General features: G+C 41.7%; 1 protein-coding gene across 2 annotated transcripts in view; it reads left to right on the top strand.

The window, feature by feature from the left end:
• LOC311058034 (protein kinase C epsilon type-like) overlaps window positions 1–24,094 on the top strand; it is a 98,112-nt gene that overhangs the window by 44,335 nt on the left and 29,683 nt on the right. For both annotated transcript variants that reach the window (XR_014602022.1, XM_084075309.1), the window contains exons 5-10: window positions 1,060–1,154; window positions 1,665–1,797; window positions 2,358–2,500; window positions 3,467–3,560; window positions 3,714–4,018; window positions 4,593–4,766. Coding sequence is in view for 1 of the 2 variants with exons in the window: in XM_084075309.1 (XP_083931435.1) it covers window positions 1,060–1,154; window positions 1,665–1,797; window positions 2,358–2,500; window positions 3,467–3,560; window positions 3,714–4,018; window positions 4,593–4,766 (944 nt within the window). In the remaining variant the exon portion in view is untranslated. The remainder of the gene's footprint in view (window positions 1–1,059; window positions 1,155–1,664; window positions 1,798–2,357; window positions 2,501–3,466; window positions 3,561–3,713; window positions 4,019–4,592; window positions 4,767–24,094) is intronic.

The raw sequence follows: 24,094 nt of genomic DNA, 5'->3' as shown, positions 1-24,094 counted from the left end.
CTGGGAAACATTATTAAGCATTCATTAAAAAGATAGTGATCTTTATTGACTCAAGTATTGTCTTTTCTATGACTGTACCATCATTGAAATATTGGCTGATATTTTATGCTACGTATATAGCCAGTACTGATACCAATAGTTTACTCTACAAGATAGAGTTTTTCTTTGTGATAACATTCTAAATAACGCAATGTCAAATTACAAAACCTATAAATAATGTTGCACAGTCAGACATTTGTTTTCTGTAAGACTCCAAATGAAAGTGTAGCCTTGATGCACTAATATGAAAAATAATGACATTAAATGTTTGTCAGTGGAAAAACTAACAATAGACCATTTTCACAGCAGCCATTGACATACACAGGGTAATGTTACTTCCTTCACAGTTACCAATACTCCTAATTTAGGTTGTGTTAGTTCCAACATTTCATCAATTGTAACTTTTGTAAAATTGTAACAAGTTTTCTCCACGTGTGTCATTCATTCATTCATAAATTATATATGCTTTCAATATAAGTAAAGTATATAAAATATCTCACAGACATATATGTATATTTATAACAAAACCAAACAGCGTGAAGCGGGGTTGAAAATTCAGCGAGTTATGATGGTTTTAATTGAGGATAGGCCTCCTGCTGCTGCCTCCAATACAGTATCTACGTGCATATTGGCTCACTGAAAAGACTCTACTACACTAAATGGAACAGAGTCTTAATTAGTGTCCTTAGAGAAAACCTGTGAACGAAGTGACATTATACAAACTAAATCATTTATGTCAGTATGGTTGCTATGAAAAAGGCATGTCTGATACATGGGTTTAATCCTACTTGCTAACACTTAGTGCAGGTTAGGTGTCAGGGGTGTAGGCCACACTGTTTTCTCTTTTTTTGTATACGTATACCGTAAGGTAATTGCTTTGTGTGTGTGTGTGTGTGTGTGTGTGTGTGTGTGTGTGTGTGTGTGTGTGTGTGTGTGTGTGTGTGTGTGTGTGTGTGTGTGTGTGTGTGTGTGTGTGTGTGTGTGTGTGTGTGTGCGCGCGCGCGCATGGTACTTGTCCAGTGTGTACCTGTGTGGTTCATAAGCGATGCCATGAGTTGATCATCACAAAGTGTGCTGGGATGAAGAAGCAGGAAGCAGACAAAGCAGAGGCAGAGGTATGCTGGTGTTCTACTGGTTTTCTATTGGTACCCTAACCCTACATTCACCTGCACAGCACTTACTGTAGGTTTCTATTCAAACACCAGGCCAACTTAATCCATTAAGACTGGGAACACATCTGTGTTATTTTAAGATTTCTTTGGCTATTCAAAAATAGCAGATATAGAAGCGCATTGCTCATTATTGTAATAATAATCTGAATCTGCAAAGCACCTAGTAACTAAAGCTGTCAGTACATTTGCCTCTGAGATGTAGTGGTGTAGAAGTATAAAGTATTAAGACATTGAAATACCAAGTAAAGTGAAAAGTACCTCAAAACTGTACTTGAGTACTTACAGTACAGTAAATGTACTTTGCACCATTGTAAAGACGAATGAAATATGAATCCGTGTCAGACGAGTATACTGATGTATATGTACATGGACCACTCCATGGGGTTTCCTTACGCCCAAGTATGCAAAAAGGCCATTGCGTGAATATGGTCCCTCTCTTTCCCTTCCATCCAGCCGGTGGGTTCCCAGCGCTTCAGTGTCAACATGCCCCACAAGTTCAGTATCCATAATTTCAAGGTCCTCACCTTCTGTGACCACTGTGGTTCTCTGCTCTGGGGTCTGCTGAGACAGGGCCTCCAATGTAAAGGTAAATACTCACTCACTACACACACACACAAACATACACACACTTGTGTGCTCGCTGCAGCTAGTCCTACATACTTTCACCTAGAAACCCCATTCAAACTGCAAGCCGTTCAGCTTACTGATGACGCACGCGTGCTTGTTCATGAATCTTTGAAATGTTTAGTTGTTAAAAGTTTAGAAAAGTATAATGGAAGTCGATTGATACAAATTTGTTTAGGTCACCGGACAAAAACATTGAGCTACTGAATTATCTTTTATTTTTCTTATTCCCTACATTGGAAGGATCCTTCCTCTAGATACATATATTCGGGTATGGAAATAATAGATAAAAAGAAACAATTTTGTACATTTAGATACGCATTCATATTATGTACACACACACACACACGAGTGCATGCACACACACACACACACACACACACACACACACACACACACACACACACACACACACACACACACACACACACACACACACACACACACACACACACACACACACACACACACACACACAGAATTATTCTAAATATTATTTCTCTGTCTATCTTCTTGTGTCAGTGTGTAAAGTGAATGTACACAGGCGTTGTGAGAGCAACGTGGCTCCTAACTGTGGCGTGGATGCCAGGGGCATCGCCAAAGTCCTCTCTGACCTGGGGGTCACGCCAGACAAGATCTCCAGCAGTGCCCATAGACGGAAAAAGGTGACATTTAATGTGATATTTGAGTGTAACTACAGTGTGTACCACATTCTTTGTAATCGTTATTGATTACATTTGCTGTCCATGTATTTATTTAACTACTGTATGTAACTCCATATTATGTCACATAGTATGGAGTTACATACAGTAGTTAAATAAATACACATAATTTATGTGTATTACTTCCAAACCTTGGTGCACATTAAGAAAGAGAGATATACTGTATAGATCAGGGGTCTTCAATTTCAAGACTTGTTTGACACACATTAGATTTTCTATTAATATGTTGGATTCATGTTAATGTGTATTTTCAGACATTTAACCTTTTAAACCCTCAATATTTAGTCAACTTGACCGTTGGCTCTGTACTTGGTCTGCTCTTTTTCCCTGTACACCAACTTTCAGAAAATAGCAGATCTACAAGCTCATTGTAGATCTGCTATTTTCGGCTAATGTTCCCCATCACCCCATTCGGCGGACCCCCTCTAGTTACTCTGAGGACCCCCTAGGGGTCCCGGACCCCCTGTTGAAGACCCCTGGCATAGATCATGATTGTGAGAGAGTCCTAAAGTGAATTAAACACAGATCATGGTAGTTTGGGAGACTACTACTACTACTGTAGCTGCTAGTATGGTAAATGATGCCAGGGGCGGCAGTGGCTCAGGTGGTAGAGCGGCTGATTGGGAATCGGAAGGCTCCCGGTTTGATCCCAGGCTCCCCCTGGGTTAGTGTCGAAATGTCTTGAGCAAGACACCGGACTCTTAACTGCTCCCAATGAGCAGGTTGTTACCTTGCATGGTTTCCTCTGCCGTCCAGTGTGTTCATGTATGGGTGAATGTAATGCCCATTTCTTAAGCGCTTTGGATAAGGGGTCTCTATAAATGTACCATTCATGATAAAGTTTGTTGTTTACCTAAAGTTAATGGTAAAACTTTGCTTTACCATTCATGATGATGTTTCTGTCGACAGAAACCCCAAGGTCAAGACCCACACCCATTGGCTGGGGCCCCACAGACAGAGGTTGACCGCTCAAAGTCCGCCCCAACATCTCCTTGTGACCAAGGTACACACACACACACACACACACACACACACAGTGGTGGGATTTACACAAATATTGCATGATGCCGCTTCAAAAATCAAACACTAAATCAACAAAACGAGTCCAAATGGAGGACCAGATCCCAAGCTTGTTTTATTCTCTCCTATCACTCAGACCTGAAGGAGCTGGACAACATTCGAAAGGCTCTGTCCTTTGACCAGCGCGGGGACGAGACGCGCAAGATGCATCCCCTCCCCACCTCGGCCTCTGTCTCCGCCATCCTCGGGGACAGGGGAGGACACGCCGGGGCGGCGGAGGACAGACGAGTACACGTGGAGGGAGGAGGTGGAGTGGGGACGGAGGACGAGAAAGGGAGGGAGAACGGGGAGGTGAAAGGCAACGGCGCTCTGGAGGCCAAGAGGATGAACCTGGAAGACTTTGTGTTCATCAAAGTCCTGGGCAAAGGCAGCTTTGGAAAGGTCTCTTCTCTTCTCTTCTCTTCTCTTCTCTTCTCTTCTCTTCTCTTCTCTTCTCTTCTCTTCCCCTGCTGTTTCCTCTCTCTCTCCCTATCCTCTTTTTTTTCTACTCTCTATCCTTCTTTCTTTCCTTCCTACCTTCCATATCTTTCTCTCTTTCATCCTTTTCTATTCCTTTACCTTCCTTCCCTTATTTATTCGGTCAATTCGTCCTTCCTTTGTTCAATCTATTACCTACCCCATCTCTTTGTGTGTGTCTGTGTGTGCATGAGTGTCTGTGCTAGAAAGAAACAACATAATGAAAAGGTTATTTTATAAAATAAAATAACTCACCAAAATTCATCTCTCTTTATCATTCTGTTGCTTCCCGTGTTGTACAGAAACTTTATTTTAGTTAATGTAAACTGATCTAATATAATGTTATGTAATCTAATATAATTTGACCTAATGTAGTAGGATTACATTTACAGTAATGCAATATAGTGTGATCTTATGGTGTCTAATGTAATTCAATTTAATGTAATGTGTCATTAATCTAATCTGATCTAATGTATTGTAATGTGTATGATGTGTGTAGGTGATGCTGGCGGAGCTGAAAGGCAGTGATGAGGTGTATGCCGTCAAGGTTTTGAAGAAAGACGTCATTCTACAGGACGATGACGTCGACTGTACACTGACAGAGAAACGCATCCTGGCACTCGCCAGAAAACACCCCTACCTGACACAGCTGTTCTGCTGCTTCCAGACCAAGGTAGGAACCAGTATAGAGAACCGACAAGGGTCTGCAAATGTATCGTCCAGAGCCCTATCCGAGACCATACAACAAATAAATGTAATCTCTCTCTGACGTGTACTTTCTCTGATGTGCGCAGCTGCGCAACTTTGATGATAGCCACTAACACAGAACTCACACATCACATGCACTACTAAGATGTAAACTTGTTGCCTGTTGTTCTTTTTCTTTACTTTAGTAACTACAAGTGACAAAATCGCTCACATATTAATAGGCTAGGTGTCCTGACCAATGGTGGAAAAAGGACTGAATTTTTTTTACTTAAGTAGAAGTATCAATACTGCAATGTAGAAATACTCTGTTACAAGTAAAAGTCTGGAATTCTAAATTTACTTGAGTAAAAGTACAAAAGTATTGGTATCAAAATGTACTTAAAAGTACTAAAAGTAGAAAGTAATCATTATGCAGAATGTCCTGTTTCTCAAGTTTACAAATGCATAAAATGTATAAAAATCTTTTGAAAATAGCCGATCTACTGTACCATGCATTGTGAGCTTGTAGTGGGTAATGTATGTTTTGTAATAATAATGAAAATCTACAAATGAACTATTAACTAAAGTGTTCAAATAATTGTAGTGGATTAAAAGTACAATGTTTGCCTTTGAGATGTAGTAGAGTAGAAGTAAAAGTACAGAAAATTGGAAATACTCCAGTAAAGTAAAAAATACCTCAAAGTTGTACTTAAGTACAGTACTTGGGTAAATGACCTTAGTTACTTTACACCACTGGTCCTGACTGTCCATTACTGAGACACGTATTGGACATGCAGTAGAGAACAGAGTCGACTTACATGATCCAGCATGCAAGTAAGTGATTAAATATAAACAGGTGTCACCAACAACAGTGCTCACAAATATTAATAGGGACTGGCCATTACAGAGCACGCAGTAAGGATTAAAGCAAAGTTACTTTGTCCAGCAGCAAATAAGTAGAAGCTTACGGTGATGGTCACACACACACATGGATACACACACCACTGACAAAACACACACATCCTTGTACCACTAGAGGGCAACATTAGCTCACATTTGTAGCCTCCGGTCTCAACTGTAGTGAAGTTGGAGACATGAGCCCGCTGTGCTCTTGTCTTTAGACTACTGCCACTTCACCCAGAAACCCCCCCCCCCCCACCCCCCATATAATCAGCATAATGTTTGCTATTTTCGTTGAAGAGAATGTTTTTTTAAAGACCATTGGGTTGCAAATGGATAAATCACTGTAAAACTGATGATTTTAAGGCTTTCAGCTGAAACTGCAGTCAGCTATGCTTGATTAATGCAATGATTATAATTCAATTTATTGTAAATATTCTGCTAAGAGTTTCCAATATATTTATTTCAATGTGATTACTGCAGATTGGACATGCAGTAAAATTCTGTTTTGAATATGTTTTTTAGCTGTTTCGAAAACAGTGTTTTGGTAATTGAAAAATGTGCTGCAAATATGTTTTGCAGGTTATGGAGTATGAATGAGAAATGGGAAAATGTGGTCATTGAATGCATTTTATGCGAAAACAGTGGAAAGTTTTGACCAATGCATGTTGGCAATTGAAAAAAAAACCTGTAACTCTGTTCCTCAAATCAGAAGCAAAACAGTAGCTAACAGGACAGTGAACAGTCTTCTTTCTGACCCTCTTTCCATTCAAATGTTTGCTTTACTGTACGTTAATCCTCTCCTCTCGTGTTTTCCACTGGCTAACTTGCTGTAAGTAGATGGTGATAGACAAGACACTCACTCATGCACACACGCACATGTGCACGCACTCACACACACACGCACACACGTAACAGGAAGCTGTGGGTGGTAGTTAGGCTACTGTATGTTTTGTCTATAGCTTGTTGCATAAGTGTTCCAGTATAGGAAACACATGCACCACTGAGAGGCCGATTTGACTACAAGTCTGGCACGGTGTGTGTGTGTGTGTGTGTGTGTGTGTGTGTGTGTGTGTGTGTGTGTGTGTGTGTGTGTGTGTGTGTGTGTGTGTGTGTGTGTGTGTGTGTGTGTGTGTGTGTGTGTGTGTGTGTGTGTGTGTGTGTGCGTGATTGCGATTGTGTGGGTGTGTGTGAGAAGTTTAGTTGTACACGTTTGTGGTTTGATGACTTACGATAGGGGTAGATCATATGTTGGGTGAATCTTTTGTCTGCCATTGAAGTGTAACCACGCTCAGATGACCTGCACAGGTGTTAACTATAATCTTCTCCACGGGCTTTCCCAGAACATGTACTAAGTACTAAAGTATCTTATAAGTCTGAACCATTGTGAAAAGCATAGGAGTATTATTGAAGTGTTCGCTTTTAATCATCAACATACTGTACTTGCCATGGTTTATGGACAATGTAAAACAACATTTCTAAGTAACAAAAAGGGGGGAAAAGGCAGGTATCCCAGTTAAGGCCCTGACAGATAGACAGTGTCAATGGGGCACATCAAGATAAGCCATAGTAGGAAGGAGAATTTGAAGCATCAAAGCTCTATATATTCGGCGGCACCGCAATTATTCATAATTTGAACCACATTGCACCGATTGGAATGAAACTAGGGATGTGCCAAAACACACACACGCAACCACACGCACGCACGGCTGTATGTTACGTGCCTCCGTCATTCCATACGCCCGCCCTCTCAGTTCACGCTTGCTATCCGAACGGCAAAGTGCTTTTGAACTTTTGACAGGGTGATTCTGTACATTGTTCTCCTCATCCATATTTTCACCTTCAAGGAGCTGCCATCACCAGCTAAATATATGCAAGAGGAAGACGGGACTGTAGTTTCACAGACAAGCCTATTATTTTTCAGGATCTGTGCAGTTCGTTAGTTAATTGATTTGTGTTTCTCAAAAGATAACTTGGAATGGCCAAACGTTACACTGACATACAAGTTTGAACTGGTCAATGACTAGGCTTGATACAATATACCGTACACAATGTGTCTTGGTGGTCTGTGCCACACATCATTGCTCCAAAATAGAACCATGCTCTGAGAGACGTCAACAGGTTATGATGTGTCCACTCAACGCCTCCATTGTGGCTACGGCTGTCGTAAACAATTTGTTGAAGTGAGCTTCTGACGCTTTCAGTGTGTCAGGGCTAGACTTATTAAAGACATATTTAACGGAAAAAACAGCATTACGGAGAGGACAGCACAAGAGAGGAGGGGAGAGGAGAGGAGTCAGGAGAAGAGCGGTTGAAAGAGAGCAAGGGACATTTTGTTTATTTTCACAGAATGTTCTGGAGAGCCCTGCTTTAATGATGGCGTCTCTCAATTTCCCCAAACATAAATGAAAACAAATACACACATGCACGCACTCGTGCGCACACACAAGCACGCACACGCACAGAGAGGGGCAGAGAGAGAGAGAGAGGAACAGGGCGAGAAAGAGAGAGGAGAGAGAACCAGATTGGTGGATGGACAGAGAGAAAGATGATGAGAGATTGAGAAAAAGAGAAAGTCAAATGTTTTCTTAAAATATTTTCATAGTAATAGCATTATTTTTCTTTCTTTTTCTTTCTTTCTTTGTCTGTGTTTTCACCTCTCACCGTTGCACGCACGCACGCGCGCACGCACGCACGCACGCACGCACGCACGCACACACACACACACACACACACACACACACACACACACACACACACACACACACACACACACACACACACACACACACACACACACACACACACACACACACACACACACACACACACACACACACACACACACACACAGAAGCAGTGTGGGCGATTGGTTGCAGAAAACAAGTGGATTGTTGAGGGTCTTATATAACTGCTTTGATCCTTATCAGCCTGATGTGTATTCCATATGCTGTTTGTTCTCTGTAACACATGCACATGTGCACGCACACACACATACACCAGTTAAAAAAAAAGTTTTACTTTGCCTGCTGCCACAACCCAACCTTAACCTAACCACAACCTAACTCTATGCTCAAAAGCCCTATCCTTGACAAATTCCTATTCCTAATCCTAAACCCAAACTGAATCTTTCATTGTAACCCTAACTCTAAAACTCTTGTTTAACTATAAAAATCACCCTTTCCTCCATATAGGCATTCATCAATATTTTATTTATGTGTGTGTGTGTGTGTGTGTGTGTGTGTGTGTGTGTGTGTGTGTGTGTGTGTGTGTGTGTGTGTGTGTGTGTGTGTGTGTGTGTGTGTGTGTGTGTGTGTGTGTGTGTGTGTGCGTGCGTCCATCTGTGTGCAGCTAATGTCGGACACTGCTAGACTGATCAGTGTCAAACTTTGCCAAAACACTCCCTTTAGGCCAAGGAAGACACTCCACCCTGAGCAAGACTCTTAACCCCTAATTGCTCACAGGTTCTCATTGGAAACAAGACCGCAAGGACTTTCATGAACGACCTGTTAAAAGGAATTATCCTTATCCTTATCCTTATACCCCACATTTTCCAAATCGGCCTCATGGTGGAACTATACCAGGTCGCTTAACGTTTTGGCCTATAACTCTTGAACTTTAGGTCGTACCATCAAAAAGTCTAACAAGATTTTCTACCATTTAATTTTTTTGGAAAAATTTCAAAATGTTGCAATAGTGCAACATGTTTGCTACTACTCTTATAGATAGTCATGTGATAAACCTCTATCATTCAGATTTTTCATATACCCTTCCGATTCACTATGATTGCCTTCCAAAGTTTGCGGGAGGGGCTACAAATCATGAATGCAGTGTCCAATCTACCCCAAAATGTTATCACAAATTGAAGGGCCACACCTCCAAAAGCCCATAAGGGGCACTAGAATGGTAAACTATCCCGGTCGCATTAATTCACATTATCATGCGTTTTGTGCAGACCGTTCTGGTGCTGGGTGGGCGTTTCGCAGAAACCAAAAAGTGGAAGAGCTAATCAGCGTCTGTCAATCACAGGGCGCAGATGCTGATTGTCTCTTCCACTTTTTGGAAGAAGACACGGTTTACCAGGATATGGGGGCACCGCGAATGCAAATAAATGTACGTGTTACTTTGTTCACACACACACACACACAGCGGTGGTAAGAACAACATTCGCCTGTGCTAACGTGTCGGGAATCTGACTGTAATTTTACTTGCACATTTCTACGCACATATTAGTGAATGACACACAATGTCCCCACAAGATACATTTTCTTTCTGGCTTTACTATCCTTGTATGTTCCCCATAAAGATAGTAGCATATGGCACACACACACACACACACACACACACACACACACACACACACACACACACACACACACACACACACACACACACACACACACACACACACACACACACACACACACACACACACACACACACACACACACACGCTCCCTCTCCTTCTCTCCCTGTCATACGCACATGCAGTACACACACTCAAAAAACACAAACACAAAACAAGGAAGCTTTACTTTGGCCTTCTTGGAGCACACTGCACTGAGGCCTGACACCTTATATAATGGTGGTGGTTCCACTTGGTTTAACTGGCCTAATGTTGACACCAATGTGCTAATGACTTAGCTCATGTCACCATACCAGTACAACATGTACTTTCCCATAATGCAGGGGATTATGGAAAAGTGCATAAGTACATAAGATGGACCTTGTGTTAACTGGACCTGGCTTTGATTCTGAAGTCATTCCCCCTGTTTAGCATTTCTGTACTGTCTAATAAGATACTGTACTGCCCCTTAAGCTGCTTTCAATGTAAGGTCTGTGTCCTATATTATGCATATTATGTAGATCAATATGCAGTTTAAAAAGCAATTTCTGCTTCATTTAGAGTTTAGACTGTACAATTGAAAGCCCAGCGAGTGAGAGCAGAGACAGGAGATAACGCAAGACTGTCTGAAAGCGCAATGTCACAAAATAATATAACAGGTGCATCTTTTCAACAAGAGTACTTTCAGAGTTAATTTAATACTCAAAGTTCTGCTGTGTAGTAAGAGATACAGAGGAAATTCCTCCCTTCAATTTTACTCTTTTCCAACCTTTTTATGTCTCGTTTATCACCACCTATCATAGCGCAGCATTCTGATCATTGATTGATGCAGTCTTATCTCTTTATCTCACATTGTGAGCTTGTAGATGTACAAATTTCAGTGTGCGACGTTTTCGTACGATGAAGTGTTAATCAGGCTTAAGTCTTTACTCTCTCCCTCGTTTTTCTCTCCTTCGCTCCCTTGCAAAACCCCTTCCGTTTACAGGATATGGTGGCTACCCATCATGGTTTCAAATGTTCCAGTTCGTCCTCAGCAGCGTGTGCTTGCGCTTTTGGCAACACACAGAGCCTCTGTATCTGCTCTGTACGGACTCTCTGCCAGTACAGGAGTCTCCGTCATGTGGCCCATCATACAGAGGCTCACATCTGGCATAAATCTAGCCTGGCGTAGCTAGACCAGTGGTTCTCAAACTTTTTTATGTCAAGGACCCCCAAATTGACACTTATTAGCCCGCGGACCCCCCATTTGAAAAGATATGCCAGGGACCCCCATAAGAGAAGATTTTTATGGCCCTATAGCAGTGATTCTCAACCATTTTAATTTCAAGGACCCCCAGTTTGACATGCATTACGCTACGGACCCCCATGTAATGGCACTTCTATCTCTGGGACCCCAATTAATATTGTAAAATCAATGTTAACTTAACTCTGAGAGTGTACAAATGGAACCAAATGGACCCGTTAGGGTCCATTTGGTTCCATTTGTACACTCCCAGTGTTACAGACCCATAAGGGTCCATTTGGTTCCTGTCCATCATTTAGCTGGGTACCCCCTGGAACCCCCTCAAGTACCCCTGGGCGTCCCCGGACCCCACTTTGAGAACCAACGAGCTAGACTATATCACTGCGTGGATATGAGTCTGGTGCTTCCATGAGAACGTTTTTTTCCCCAAGGGGCGGGATCAAAACAATGGCCCTCGACGCAATTGGTTAGACCTACAACCAACTACCAATTACAGTCTCCCATATTCGAATACTGGGCCCTGATTGGTTACACACGTCTCCTGGAGCAGGAAATGGATTCTCTATGGAGCGGTGCCAGACCCAAATCGCAGAGTGCAATTTTTTTTTGCACTCGCAGATTCGTCTGGTCCCAGGCTAGCATAAATCACCCTACCCTTTTCAGCTCTGTGTGTCAGGACTTGTCTGTCTCTCAGTCAAAGCATGGTGTTACCTGCTGCTTTCATTGACAGTACACGGTTTATACAAGCAGAGTGCTGCTGTGTAGAGATATACACGGTTTATACTTTATACTTCTGTATGTTCTCTGCATTCATTTCTTCCGTCTTTGTGCACATTTTCTGAAAACTTACGGATACTAAAATTACGTATCCACAAGTTGCAATAGTGCAAAGTACTGTTTGTGAGCAATGTCACTTGCTTTCTGAACGCATACGTACGTATGTATACGTACATGTATACATACATTCAGAACTGTACAACTCTACAACTGTAGTATAAATTGAGAGAACAGATTTTGTGTGTGCGCGCACACGTGCGCACACGTGTGTTTGTGTGTACAGACTAGTACAGAGACTATCACTGTACTTCGTGTGACCTATGAGGTTCAGTGCCTCTCACCCACTTTACCATTCTCTCTCCCTCCCTCCCACCCACCTGATCCTTCTCATTTTCACTCCCATCTCTCTCTCTCTCTCTCTTTCTCTCTGTCTCTCTGTCTCTCTCTCTCTCTCTCTCTCGCTCGCGCTTTCTCTCTCTCTCTCTCTCTCTCTCTCTCTCTCTCTCTCTCTCTCTCTCTCTGTCCTTGCTAATCAGTGGAGGGATCGAGGCTGTGCCCCTATCAGCCTAATTACCACTGAGAAATGTAAATAAGGTTATACAACAGTCGCTGGGCTCCAGCCTCACACACGCTGTCAGAGTGTAAGGCGGGGAATAGAGGAGGGGCCGAAAGGATTCTTCAGATAATCTATTCATCGATTGACAGAAAATGAATCAAATAATATTTTAGTGATTGAATAACTAGGTTCAGTGATTATCATGTAAAACTGTTGCATGTTATAATACGATGTTGTTTTGGGTTCAGATAACTTATGATGAACATACTAGCATCCTTTTGTACGTTATTCTGACATCATTTTATGGTCTAAATTAGTCATATACAGTAGAATAGATGAATGAAAATAATTGTTATTCCAGGAAGGTGTACCTAATGAAGAGAGATATAGAGAAAGAGAGAAAGGGACTGGGAGACAGAGAGAAGACTGTTCCAGACAAGAAACTGTGACACTTCCATGATTAGATAGCCTAACCTTGTTTAAAAGTGAAAGCGCTGGACAGAAAGAGAGAGAGAGCATTCAGGGTGAGGGAGGGAGAGAAAATCCAGGGAGGGACGGAGAGAGAGAGAGAGAGAGAGAGAGAGAGAGAGAGAGAGAGAGAGAGAGAGAAAGAGAAAGAAGTGTGGAACAGAAAACAGAGGGTGGGTGGAGTGAGTGCTCTTTAACAAGCTGTAATTACTGTTACATCAGAGGAGCAGGGACGGCCAGGTACCTCAAAGAACCTTTGTTCTCTGCAGAGGAAACACAGCCAGGGAGAGAGAGAAGTGAGAGAAGGATAGGCAGACAAAGACAGAACACACTGGGAGGGCATGACAGACAGACAGAAGCCTGATTCATACTTCGTCGCCCGAGGGTGTCGAGCATCGGAAAAAAGCCACCCTACAAGCTCACAATGCATCACATTCGCAACACATTGTGAGCTTGTAGGTCTGCGTTTTTTGACATGTGACACGGGTTGTGCGACGGAGCATAAATTAGGCTATAGATGGACAAACAGAGCTAAACAGTGTTCATTTAACTTTGAGAATGTACAAATGTTACCAAATTACATTACTACACTCTCTTGGGTTGCAAGTGGATAAATTAACACTGATCATTTTACTGTGTAGAGAGAGTGAGAGACTGACTGACAAATACAGAACTGAGAGAGAGAGAGAGAGCGAGAGAGAGAGAGCTTGAATGGTAGACAGACGGTCAGAATGAGAGAAAGAGAGCAACTCGGTCTGACAGAAAGATAGAAATCAACATAGGAGAAGATGGACGCAATGTCACAGTCTTCTTGGCTTCACTTTCCGTCCATCTGTCCGTCCGTCCGTACATCCGTCCGTCCGTCCGTCCGTCCGTCCGTCCGTCCATTCATTCATTCCTATTACATCTAATGTTTGGGACTGACTCCGGGGTGGACCCTCATTGTAAGTGGTGCCACAACAATTGATGAAAAAGAAGAAATAACAATTAATAACCCCCCAAAAAGAATGACTGTATGAACGGAGGGCTGAAGCTGGATTACTACTAGGACCACATTTAAAACTTTAAACTAATGCACTGTGATGGGGGATTAAGCTATGGTCCTGTGCTTGACATTCATGCATATAAACTTAACTTAACACCTTGGCAACTTAAAATCCTTGGCATTTTTTGTGGATTTTGGAAAATGAATTAATATATAAATAAATAAATAGGTCTTAAGTGGTTAGAGTTACAAATGGATAAATGAACACGAAGGATTTTACTGTGTAGTTTTGGCTCGACTAAACTTCTCACTTAATTGCGCGGTTCAGGTTGGATTGGGGTTCAACACACATATTTGTTTTTTTCTGAGCAAGTGTACTCATGCTAGGTCATGAATCACCAGAAAAGCTGTGAATAAAATTCATTGGCAAGTATGGCAAGTCTGGAAAACATTTCTTGAGAAACGCACACAAGTATTATGGAGGAATCATGTTGTTTTACTCCTAATATCTGTATGGATACACAACACCACTGTTACATATTCTATATTTCTTCTGTACTTGTCATGTTTTCTCTCAACTTCTTAATGACCCGCTTGAACAATGTACCTCCATCCTTTATGTTTTCATTGACTTAAAACAGTGAAGTTCTTGTACACCTGGGTGTGCACATGGGAGAAGTCTCCCCTCAATCAGAGAAAGGAAAATTGTTTAGCAAAAAACGGCCTCCTGGTGGCGCTATAACAGGCCAATGTGAAGTTTCACCCCAATTGGACATTCATGATTTGAGGCATTTTGTTCAAAATAAGCCACTTCTGCAAACTTAAGATGCAAATCTTAGTCAGTTAAGATGGAATATGACAAATCGGACAGATCTGTCTGAGCACATGATTATAGTTATAATGTGTACAAATTTGTGTGATATTTGTACAAAATCTGTGGGAGTAACATAAAAAAAATGTTTTGCAAAAATCTGCCTCCTGGTGGCTCTATAATAAGACAATGTGAAAAGGGTGGCATGTCTTCCTCAGCCTTGTGGGAATGTGCGTGCAAAGTTTCACGGCAATCGTTCAATTCAATCTTAGCCAATCAGGATGGAATATGACACAAACAGACGGACAGACGGGAAATCATAGTGTCGGCCACACCTTTGGCCTGGCGGAGACAAATATAGGATTCAATATTGACCTAACAACTGACCTAAACTATTAGTCAGGTCTGGGGTGGATACACATTTTAACATTAAAGTTTAGGGGAGCTGCAAAAAACTACTGTTGTGGAGTCGTGTTCAGAGAGAGAGAGAGAGAGAGAGAGAGAGAGAGAGAGAGAGAGAGAGAGAGAGAGAGAGAGAGAGAGAGAGAGAGAGAGAGAGAGAGAGAGAGAGAGAGAGAGAGAGAGAGAGAGAGAGAGAGAGAGAGAGAGAGAGAGAGAGAGAGAGAGAGAGAGAGAGAGAGAGAGAGAGAGAGAGAGAGAGAGAGAGAGAGAGAGAGAGAGAGAGAGAGAGAGAGAGAGAGAGAGAGAGAGAGAGAGAGAGAGAGAGAGAGAGAGAGAGAGAGAGAGAGAGAGAGAGAGAGAGTGTTGTAAGCGGCGGCAGCTAGTGGTGGTCCCCTGCAGTGAAAGTGTTACTTTCGCTCTGAGTATGTATCCAAATGGACCCTTATTGGTCTTAATGCGTAGGACTATGGTTGAGGTAAAAGACAGGGAGTGACGTGCCAGATGGATTGTCTCAAATGCACGGCACGAGGCTTAGAGCTTCTACTGGTTATAGAGTGTATGAGATGAACATCTACGATTCTATCAGCCTTGTTTATTTTCAGATATGAGCAGAAACGGAATGTCCCGAGACTGAATACCACACACGTCAATTGTGCCCTATTGCTGCAGACACATGAATGAAACAGGAACTATTACTCGACTCAAATAAAAAATATGTGTGCAGCTGCCCACAAAACCTTTACGTTATTATAACACAACTACACAGCCATCCCAGGGCATTAATTTCATTTAAATACCTTATTTTAGACTACTGCCCGGCAGAAACCAACTAACTCCATTTTGACGCTTTTGCATTTTTTTCCATAAATCAGGGCCATTGAACACCCTTTACGTCTGTGTGTTGGTAAAAAAAATATTGAACCAATGAAAAGCATTAAAAAGCGCTTCTGACAAAACCAGCTAACTCCATTGGATCCTCAAATGTTCTGCTAAACCAGCTAAGCCCACCGGAGTTAGCTGGTTTAGCTGACTCCAGGCTCCACCCCCTTTTGACCTCCAACCTCGTTGTGAGCTTGGAGGTCCATTCAGCTATTCTTATCAATGATGAACAAAACCTCCTAACTCAACTTTTTTTGGTGGTTCCTGCCACCAAAAAAGTAGTTCCTGCCGGACAGCAGAGATATGTGGAATTGTCTTCTGTGACTGTTCCTCTGTCATTCAGAGCTCTTGGGGATGACAGCCTACGTCAGTTTTAGCCTTGCCTCTTAACTCCACCTCTCCTGGCTGACCCCAGCAGAGAGGAACGTGGGAATGTTTGTACATTTGTGTGTGTGTGTGTGTGTGTGTGTGTGTGTGTGTGTGTGTGTGTGTGTGTGTGTGTGTGTGTGTGTGTGTGTGTGTGTGTGTGTGTGTGTGTGTGTGTGTGTGTGTGTTTTTACGTCAACAAAACATGTTCTGTCATTTTTAATGCCTCTAAATTTGGAATGTGAATGCGAGCGTGTACACACACACACACACACACACACACACACACACACTAAATGACACATTGCCCACAGGTCTGTGGGTGTAATTTACGTGTCAGAGTTGTCTGATGTAATCAACCATTTATAAAAAGCTATTTGGCTTAAAGTCTCCTATTGAATGTTTTTTTCAGAAAGGTAGCAATGGTTCTCCCTGCATGGCTGGCTTTCCTTCCACTGAAGCAGAAAAATGCCTGACATAAAGGTCAATTCATCGAGTTGCCTCATGATATGAATACGTGTAAGGGCAACCATGCTTTTGCTACCAGGGTCCCTGGACTCTGAAACTACCTACAAGTTATTATTGTTAGATTTTCTCTCACTGTATTTACAGTATGAAACAAAACAAAGCATATATATTCATTTATCACTATTTCTACTTTCAGTTATCATCTATCAATGAATAGTTTTTTTGGTTAAAATATTTCCTGTCAATGATTAAACCTTTAACTTTGACCCCAGCTGCTATACTAGGGGTATAGTTCAAGCGGTCTATATATTGTAGGAAACAAAAATGGGCGATGACTTGAAATTCAAGGCTTTATTTTCCTTGTGAAAAGTGCTGAAGCGTTGTGTGGAGTTTGCATGTTCTCCCCGTGTCCCTCAGGGTAGTTAATACCCTCACAAAAACATGTAGTGATCCTGGTCGCTATACCGCCTCCCCCATGACAGCCGGGGCGCCTGATGGAGGAGAAGGGAACTGGTTGGAATAACGTGTTCCTTCCACGCGCTACGTCCATCCAGGGAAACTCCCCCCTGTCAGGTGACAAGAAGGTCAGTTGGCTCTCATGCATTGAAGGAGGCATGAGCTCGGCCCTGGCCTCCCTAGGCTGGTGAGGGGAGTTTAGCGCCCAGGATCACTTAGAAAATTGGCACCGGGTGAAAAATAAGGGTTACAAATAAAAATAAAAATAAAAGAAAGAAAAGTGCTTGAAGCCAGGAGTTAAAACTCATACTGTATCACACCAAGAACTATAAAACATTGCATAAAAGTACAAAGGTCACACTGACAAAGGTCACAAATCCTGGAATGTGTGCAAAATAAGGGTTATGCCCAAGTCATTTGTACAAATTCAGCTTGCTCAATAACAGTGCACATGAATGACTTTCTGAATGTCTTGGAGTCTGCCAGAGGTCAGGGACTCTGTAAGGGGAGGTCAACATGGGCCTTCCTTAGCACCTGTCTGTAGCAGGGCTCCAGACTAACTTTTTTAATCACCTTCCCAGAAACGTCCCAAATACTGTTTTAACCGTCCTGAAGTGAATGTATTCCTTCCCAAAAAATATGACTACTAAGGAGGTCATATATGGTAGAGATTTATCATACGTGAGTGTTGGAGGAATTATCTAAAATCAACGTGACCGTTATGCTGCACCGAAATCTCCGCTGTAATACAGTTTCGATATTACCAAACAAGTTGGTACCGGTTCTCGGTATCGAACTCTAAAACCGCTGCCAAGCCTACTCTTATTGACCAAGGTCAAGTTTCCAAAACGTAGTTTCAGGAGCTAATGCCCATCGTTGCTCTGTTTGGGAGCGGTCGGTCATCATAATTCTTTCACTGCCCCGTGGGTTACTAGAGAAATTAACAGAACACCTTTAAGAAAAGGCTAATGCACCATGAAGTTATATTGGACTAAACAGGATTTTGGCACCAGAAGCACATTTTAGACAAACCGTTACCTTGGTACAGTAACTACTGTTCTGGTTTATTATTGAGTCAGGTGGTGACTCGTTTTCATTTAGCATTACTGTACCTTTAGAATTACTCAGAAGTCTATGAGTAAATAAAGATGTATGAAGACAATATTGAGGAAGTGTTATTCCATTAATACTGAGATAGCAGTCATAAACCCCAGGCCCACAGCGTGTAAAGGTAGTCAGTGAGAGGACGAGAGAATGAGTTCAAGGCTGAACCAACAAGACTGCTACTACGTATATCCTTCCTGGTCCCTTTCCAACATAGGGTTCTATGTGTGTGTGTGTGTGTGTGTGTGTGTGTGTGTGTGTGTGTGTGTGTGTGTGTGTGTGTGTGTGTGTGTGTGTGTGTGTGTGTGTGTGTGTGTGTGTGTGTGTGTGTGTGTGTGTGTGTGTGTGTGTGTGCGCGCACATATGTGCGTCCGTGCGCGTGCATGTCACATACTGTGTGTATGTGTATTTATTTGCTGTACTTCCATCCTAGAAAAGCAAATTTGTCTCTCCACTAATGACCTGCTCTGAGCAGAACAATTCTCTTGATGTACTCTGTCTTGTACTGACAGATATTTGGCTCCCTCAGTCGCTATCTGCTCTATGGTGAATTTGACAGCAGTCAGACATCGGCCAAAAATTATTGATTCAACCCTCCCTCTTAACCACCCAGCATGCTGCCTTTCTCCCCAGAATATCTCCTTACTTTGAGATCTTGTGAAAACAAAAGACCAGCCCGCTTGCTTTTGATCAGGACTGTCTGACATTATGAAGTTCTGATGGAAATAAAAGGGAAAAAAGCATACGTATGTAACTGAATAGTTTGTCTTCATTAGACTCATGTGAAACATAGACTATGAGGAAAGTTGATGCCTTTTAAAGTCATGATCAGGTGCATTGTACAGCATTGTTACGTTACGAGTAGAGGAGGTACATGTATGTCCGTCCCGGTGTGAAAGTATAATGTACTTTTGTTTTTCCTCAGGGTATGTTTGCCTATAATTACTATTTGATTGATTTTATTTGGTAAAATAAATATAAGTTCAGTTCAACACTATATAACTTAAATCCAGGATATACACATACAGTGTAGTGAAACTTATTTCAAATGTGGTCCTGTAAAACTAGAACTGTTCTAAACGTGTGTGTGTGTGTGTGTGTGTGTGTGTGTGTGTGTGTGTGTGTGTGTGTGTGTGTGTGTGTGTGTGTGTGTGTGTGTGTGTGTGTGTGTGTGTGTGTGTGTGTGTGTGTGTGTGTGTGTGTGTGTGTGTGTGTGTGTGTGTTAAGGATAAACATTCTTGAGCAGGGCCACACACACAATACACCCTGTCCTCCAATTAGAATCATTTCCTGCAGCTATCAAATCCTGCTTGGCTCTTAAAGGCACAGTGAATAAAACACAACGTTGCTGTCGGGTGGAAACCTTGTATGTCCAAAACCGTTCCCTTTTTATTTTAATTTAAAAAAAACATTTTAAGATAGTGAAAATAGACGATCTACAAGCTCACAGCGCGTTGCGATACGTTGTGAGCTTGTAGATCTGCTATTTTCACTACTTTTGTGTGACGCTTTTGTGTGACGCTTTTGTGTGATGAAATAGGGCATAAATTTACAAAAAACATAAAAAGTTGAAATATGAAGATATGAGGTTTCTCATCGACAGCAACGACATACAATGACTTTGAAATAAGAGGAGCAATACTGACTGGGGGTGCAACAGTTAATCGAACTAATTATAAAAAAGAATTGATAATCAGCTTTGATGAAAACATTATCGATTTGGGGGGGAATAAAATGTCTCTTTAAAAAGAAGATGTACAAGCTCACAAGGATTCGTGATGCAATGCGTCTGTGAGCTTGTAGATCTGCTATTTTCACTAGTTTCGTTCTACGGAATATTAAATAGGGCGAGTCAATTATAATCGAAGAAAATAATCGATAGTTGTAACCCCAATACCAACATTGAACCGTGCATGTATGTATTAAACTCACAGTGAACTTCGATCGCTAATGTAGTGTCGAACGCTGCTCTGCAAGTCGGAAAGCAAACAGTTTTCAGGGCTTCCTGAATGAAATCACTGACCACATGTTTAGTGGGAGTGCTTTGTGCGTTAATGACTAGTAACCACCAAACGCTAATGACTGCTAATGTTCCGAGGAAAATAGGGCACCAAATCACTCATGTCGTACATGCGTTCAAAAGTTCAAATCCTATACTTATACCTTTGCATATTGTCCCTGCTTTGACCGATCGTCACGTCCATATTCAGAAGAACGTCTTAAAAGCAGCTCATGTAGACACTAGACAGTACAATCCTAAGTGTTAATTTATCTCTGAGAGAGTAGAAGTGGATAAATAAACACAGATGATTTGGCTGTGTATAGACTTGTGACTTTGATGTGGACTGTGATCTAGCTTACCAACCAACAGAGGCTTTTCTCTTATTTCTATTTGTGTTTATGGCAGCCTGAAGAAGGATTTTAGCTAAGGTTTATTTTATTTTCTCACACCACACTTTGTTGGTGTCACCTTCGTTGTGTACAGCACTATCGACCATTAATTACATTTTCATTATCACTTCATGTCAACCTTTATTTAATTCTAGGAAAAAACACTTGATGGCTGAGACCCTCTTAAATACATGAGAAGATGATTGCAGCCTTAACCACATGAACCCTAGCGTCCCTATTCTGGCGTGAACATTCGACTCACATTTTTTGGCAAAGAAATTTGGTGTAGCGGGAAAAAAGGAACGGACCAAATATAGAGCCCCTGGGGGACCTCGGTCAACTAAGTATCTACTCTATAAGGAGAGTCTTTGTAGACATTCCCAGTATGCAAGCATTTCTTTTTATATACATGTATCTTATTTTATATGGATTCAGCTTAAGTCCCTGATTAAAAGACCTACTGTAGCTGTTTGAACTGTTTGACTAGAGTGCAAACTATTTTCCTCTATTTTGTGTTTTGGAACATAATCCTTTGAAAAAAGGGAGACAAAGGAAGACATGTTTGGGTTCTGTGTGCGTGTGCGTGCGTGCGTGCACACTCGCGTGTGTACAGTATATATGTATAAGGGATCGAGGGTTATGTAACGGGCTAGTTGAGACTGGATCCACATACATCGTGCTGGGGTGGCCTAGCCATAACCCCCCTACACACACACACACACACACACACACACACACACAATGGCCAGATAACCGCAAAGACCCAACAATCTAGAGTTGCGTTAATGTGTGTTGATGTGCACAACTGCACATTGTGCTGATGTTTCTACATATAGATGTGGGCATGTCTATAATGTCTAACACGTGCGCGTGCGTGTGCGTGTGTGTGTCAGCACTGGGAAGTCAGTATTTGTACATTTCTAATTACAGTCAGGAAATGTTTATTCACGTTTGATTGGGTGGGACCAGCCAGGACCCTGGGTACATTTAAACAAACTATTTCGACATCCTGTTTAAATTCACTTTCTGGAGGAGAAAGGGGGGTGGGGGGGGGGGGGGGGGGTGGGTTGCTGAGGTGGACGACTGGACACTTATGTAAGTCCAAGTCCCTAGGCCTCCTCAGCGCATAGTGGAAACAAAGGAAGAGCCATAGACCGTCGTTGACAATATTTTGTATTTCACTCAACATGGGTCAGAGAAGCCTACTTACTGTATATGCTGTACACACTGTAGCTGAAACAGACACGGTCAAGTTTAATCATTGATCGGTCAAATTGAAATTGTAATTATTATTTTTATTATTTTTATTATATATTTTTTCTTTTCAAGATCTAGCTATTTATTTTATGTTTTCAAATATTACAAGATATATATTTAAACATTCTTCCAAACAAATATCTTCCCCAATCACAACCCGCTCCAGAGCCCCACCCCTGTTGTGCAATAACCACAACAATATGTAAAACAAAAATATAGCTGCAAGCAGCAATAAGCGGGTTCGAGGGATAAGGCAGAGGCAGGCAGAGAGAGGGAAAGAGAGAGAGAGAAAGAGAGGCAGTTTTTTTTTGGTTCGAACTGAAAAACGTGAGGGATTGTACCCTGACGTGACGTCACGTCAGGGTGCAAATCAGCTTGGCCTGTTTTGAGACCAATTTACAGAAAACCCCAGATTTGCTGTGAAAGCCTGAGTGTTCAAACTGGGGTATTTTTGGGGATAGAGGAGAGGTAGCGGAGACCAAAAACACACAAAAAAGAAGAAAAGGTTAAAATTCATGGTGTAGTCCCTTTAACACTTAACCTGCTTGAATTATTTCATATTTTTTGCTGTTGTCTGCCAGAGATTTTTCATTGAAATTAAAAAAGTACTCAGGAGCCGAGATACAGAATTTTTAAGTTTTAAGTTAACAAGGAAGTGGATAGGAGTCTAGATCTTCGAAAAATCATGTCTCCTTGGTCTTTGGATCAATTGTTTTTCCCCTAAAAACGCATTTATGCGTTATTGGCAGGCAAGTGATGGACTCAATAGAACGCATATATGCGTTATTGGCAGGGAATGAGGTCCATCTTATCTACATACTGTAAGTCAGAAAATGCTGCCAGATCTTACAGAATTTGAGAGCACAAGCTCTTGCGGTATTGTTTTTGATGTATTTAGGGGGGGGCTGCCAAAACATGTGTGAGAGGGTAGTTGATGCTTGCTTACATGGGGTCAATATCTGGTACAAATTATTGTGGGGAAGGCTTTCGCAGGAAAATAGCAGATCGCCAAGCTTGACGGTCGGTCGAGGGACTCCGGTCAACCATATGGGGTTTAAGTGGTTAAACAGATGTATTTTGCCACATTTCATCAGTAACTTTCATATTCAGATATTTTTTTCCCATTGATTAATTTTAATAAAATCAAAAGGTACCAAATAATGCGATTTGAGGGAGGAAAATATTGTGCCAATTGTCCCTTTAGAACTTGTATTAAGCCCTTTAGAATAGTCTAATACAGTGTTGGGTGGTTGAGATGGAACTAGATTTATCATTCACTTAAAAGAGCAGGTCTGCAAGCCCACAGAGCTTGTACATTACATTACATTACAGTCATTTAGCAGACGCTTTTATCCAAAGCGACTTACAATAAGTGCATTCAACATAGGTAGGGAACGAAACTACTAATCACCAGAGGTCTTAAGTGCATTTCCTGTAAAAACAAGCAACCAAGAGTATACCTAGCGCTAAGGTAAAAGTGCAATATATCAGCTATCTACTTTCATAAACACATGAGATAAAATAGCCAAATCAAATGAGCACGAGCTAATAGATCCAATACAACAATACAACAATAGTTCCTGCAACTAGTTAACAACAAGTAGGCCAGGCAAAGAGGAAGGGTAGTGGACTCTGTCCAACAAATATAGGGTTAAAGTGGTGAAACCTCATCTGTATCAAAAGAATCTTCAGCCAGTAGGCCAGGCATTGAATTGGAATATGACTTCATAGTACCAAATACAACCATAATCATTACTGCATTTTGGTGCTGTATAGACTTCATTCACAATGTGCTACTCTTGAATCTGGACTTGAAAGACAAGCTACCGTGTAGACGGTATTGTGGAGACTCAGTAAGAACCGGTTTTGAACTGAAGCCATCCGTGTCCTGCTTGCTTCTAAATGC

The sequence above is a fragment of the Gymnoscopelus microlampas genome, assembly GCF_963454915.1.
Source record: "Gymnoscopelus microlampas genome assembly, chromosome: 13".
Taxonomy (NCBI): Eukaryota; Metazoa; Chordata; class Actinopteri; order Myctophiformes; family Myctophidae; genus Gymnoscopelus; species Gymnoscopelus microlampas.
This window is presented reverse-complemented; position numbering and strand designations above follow the sequence as displayed.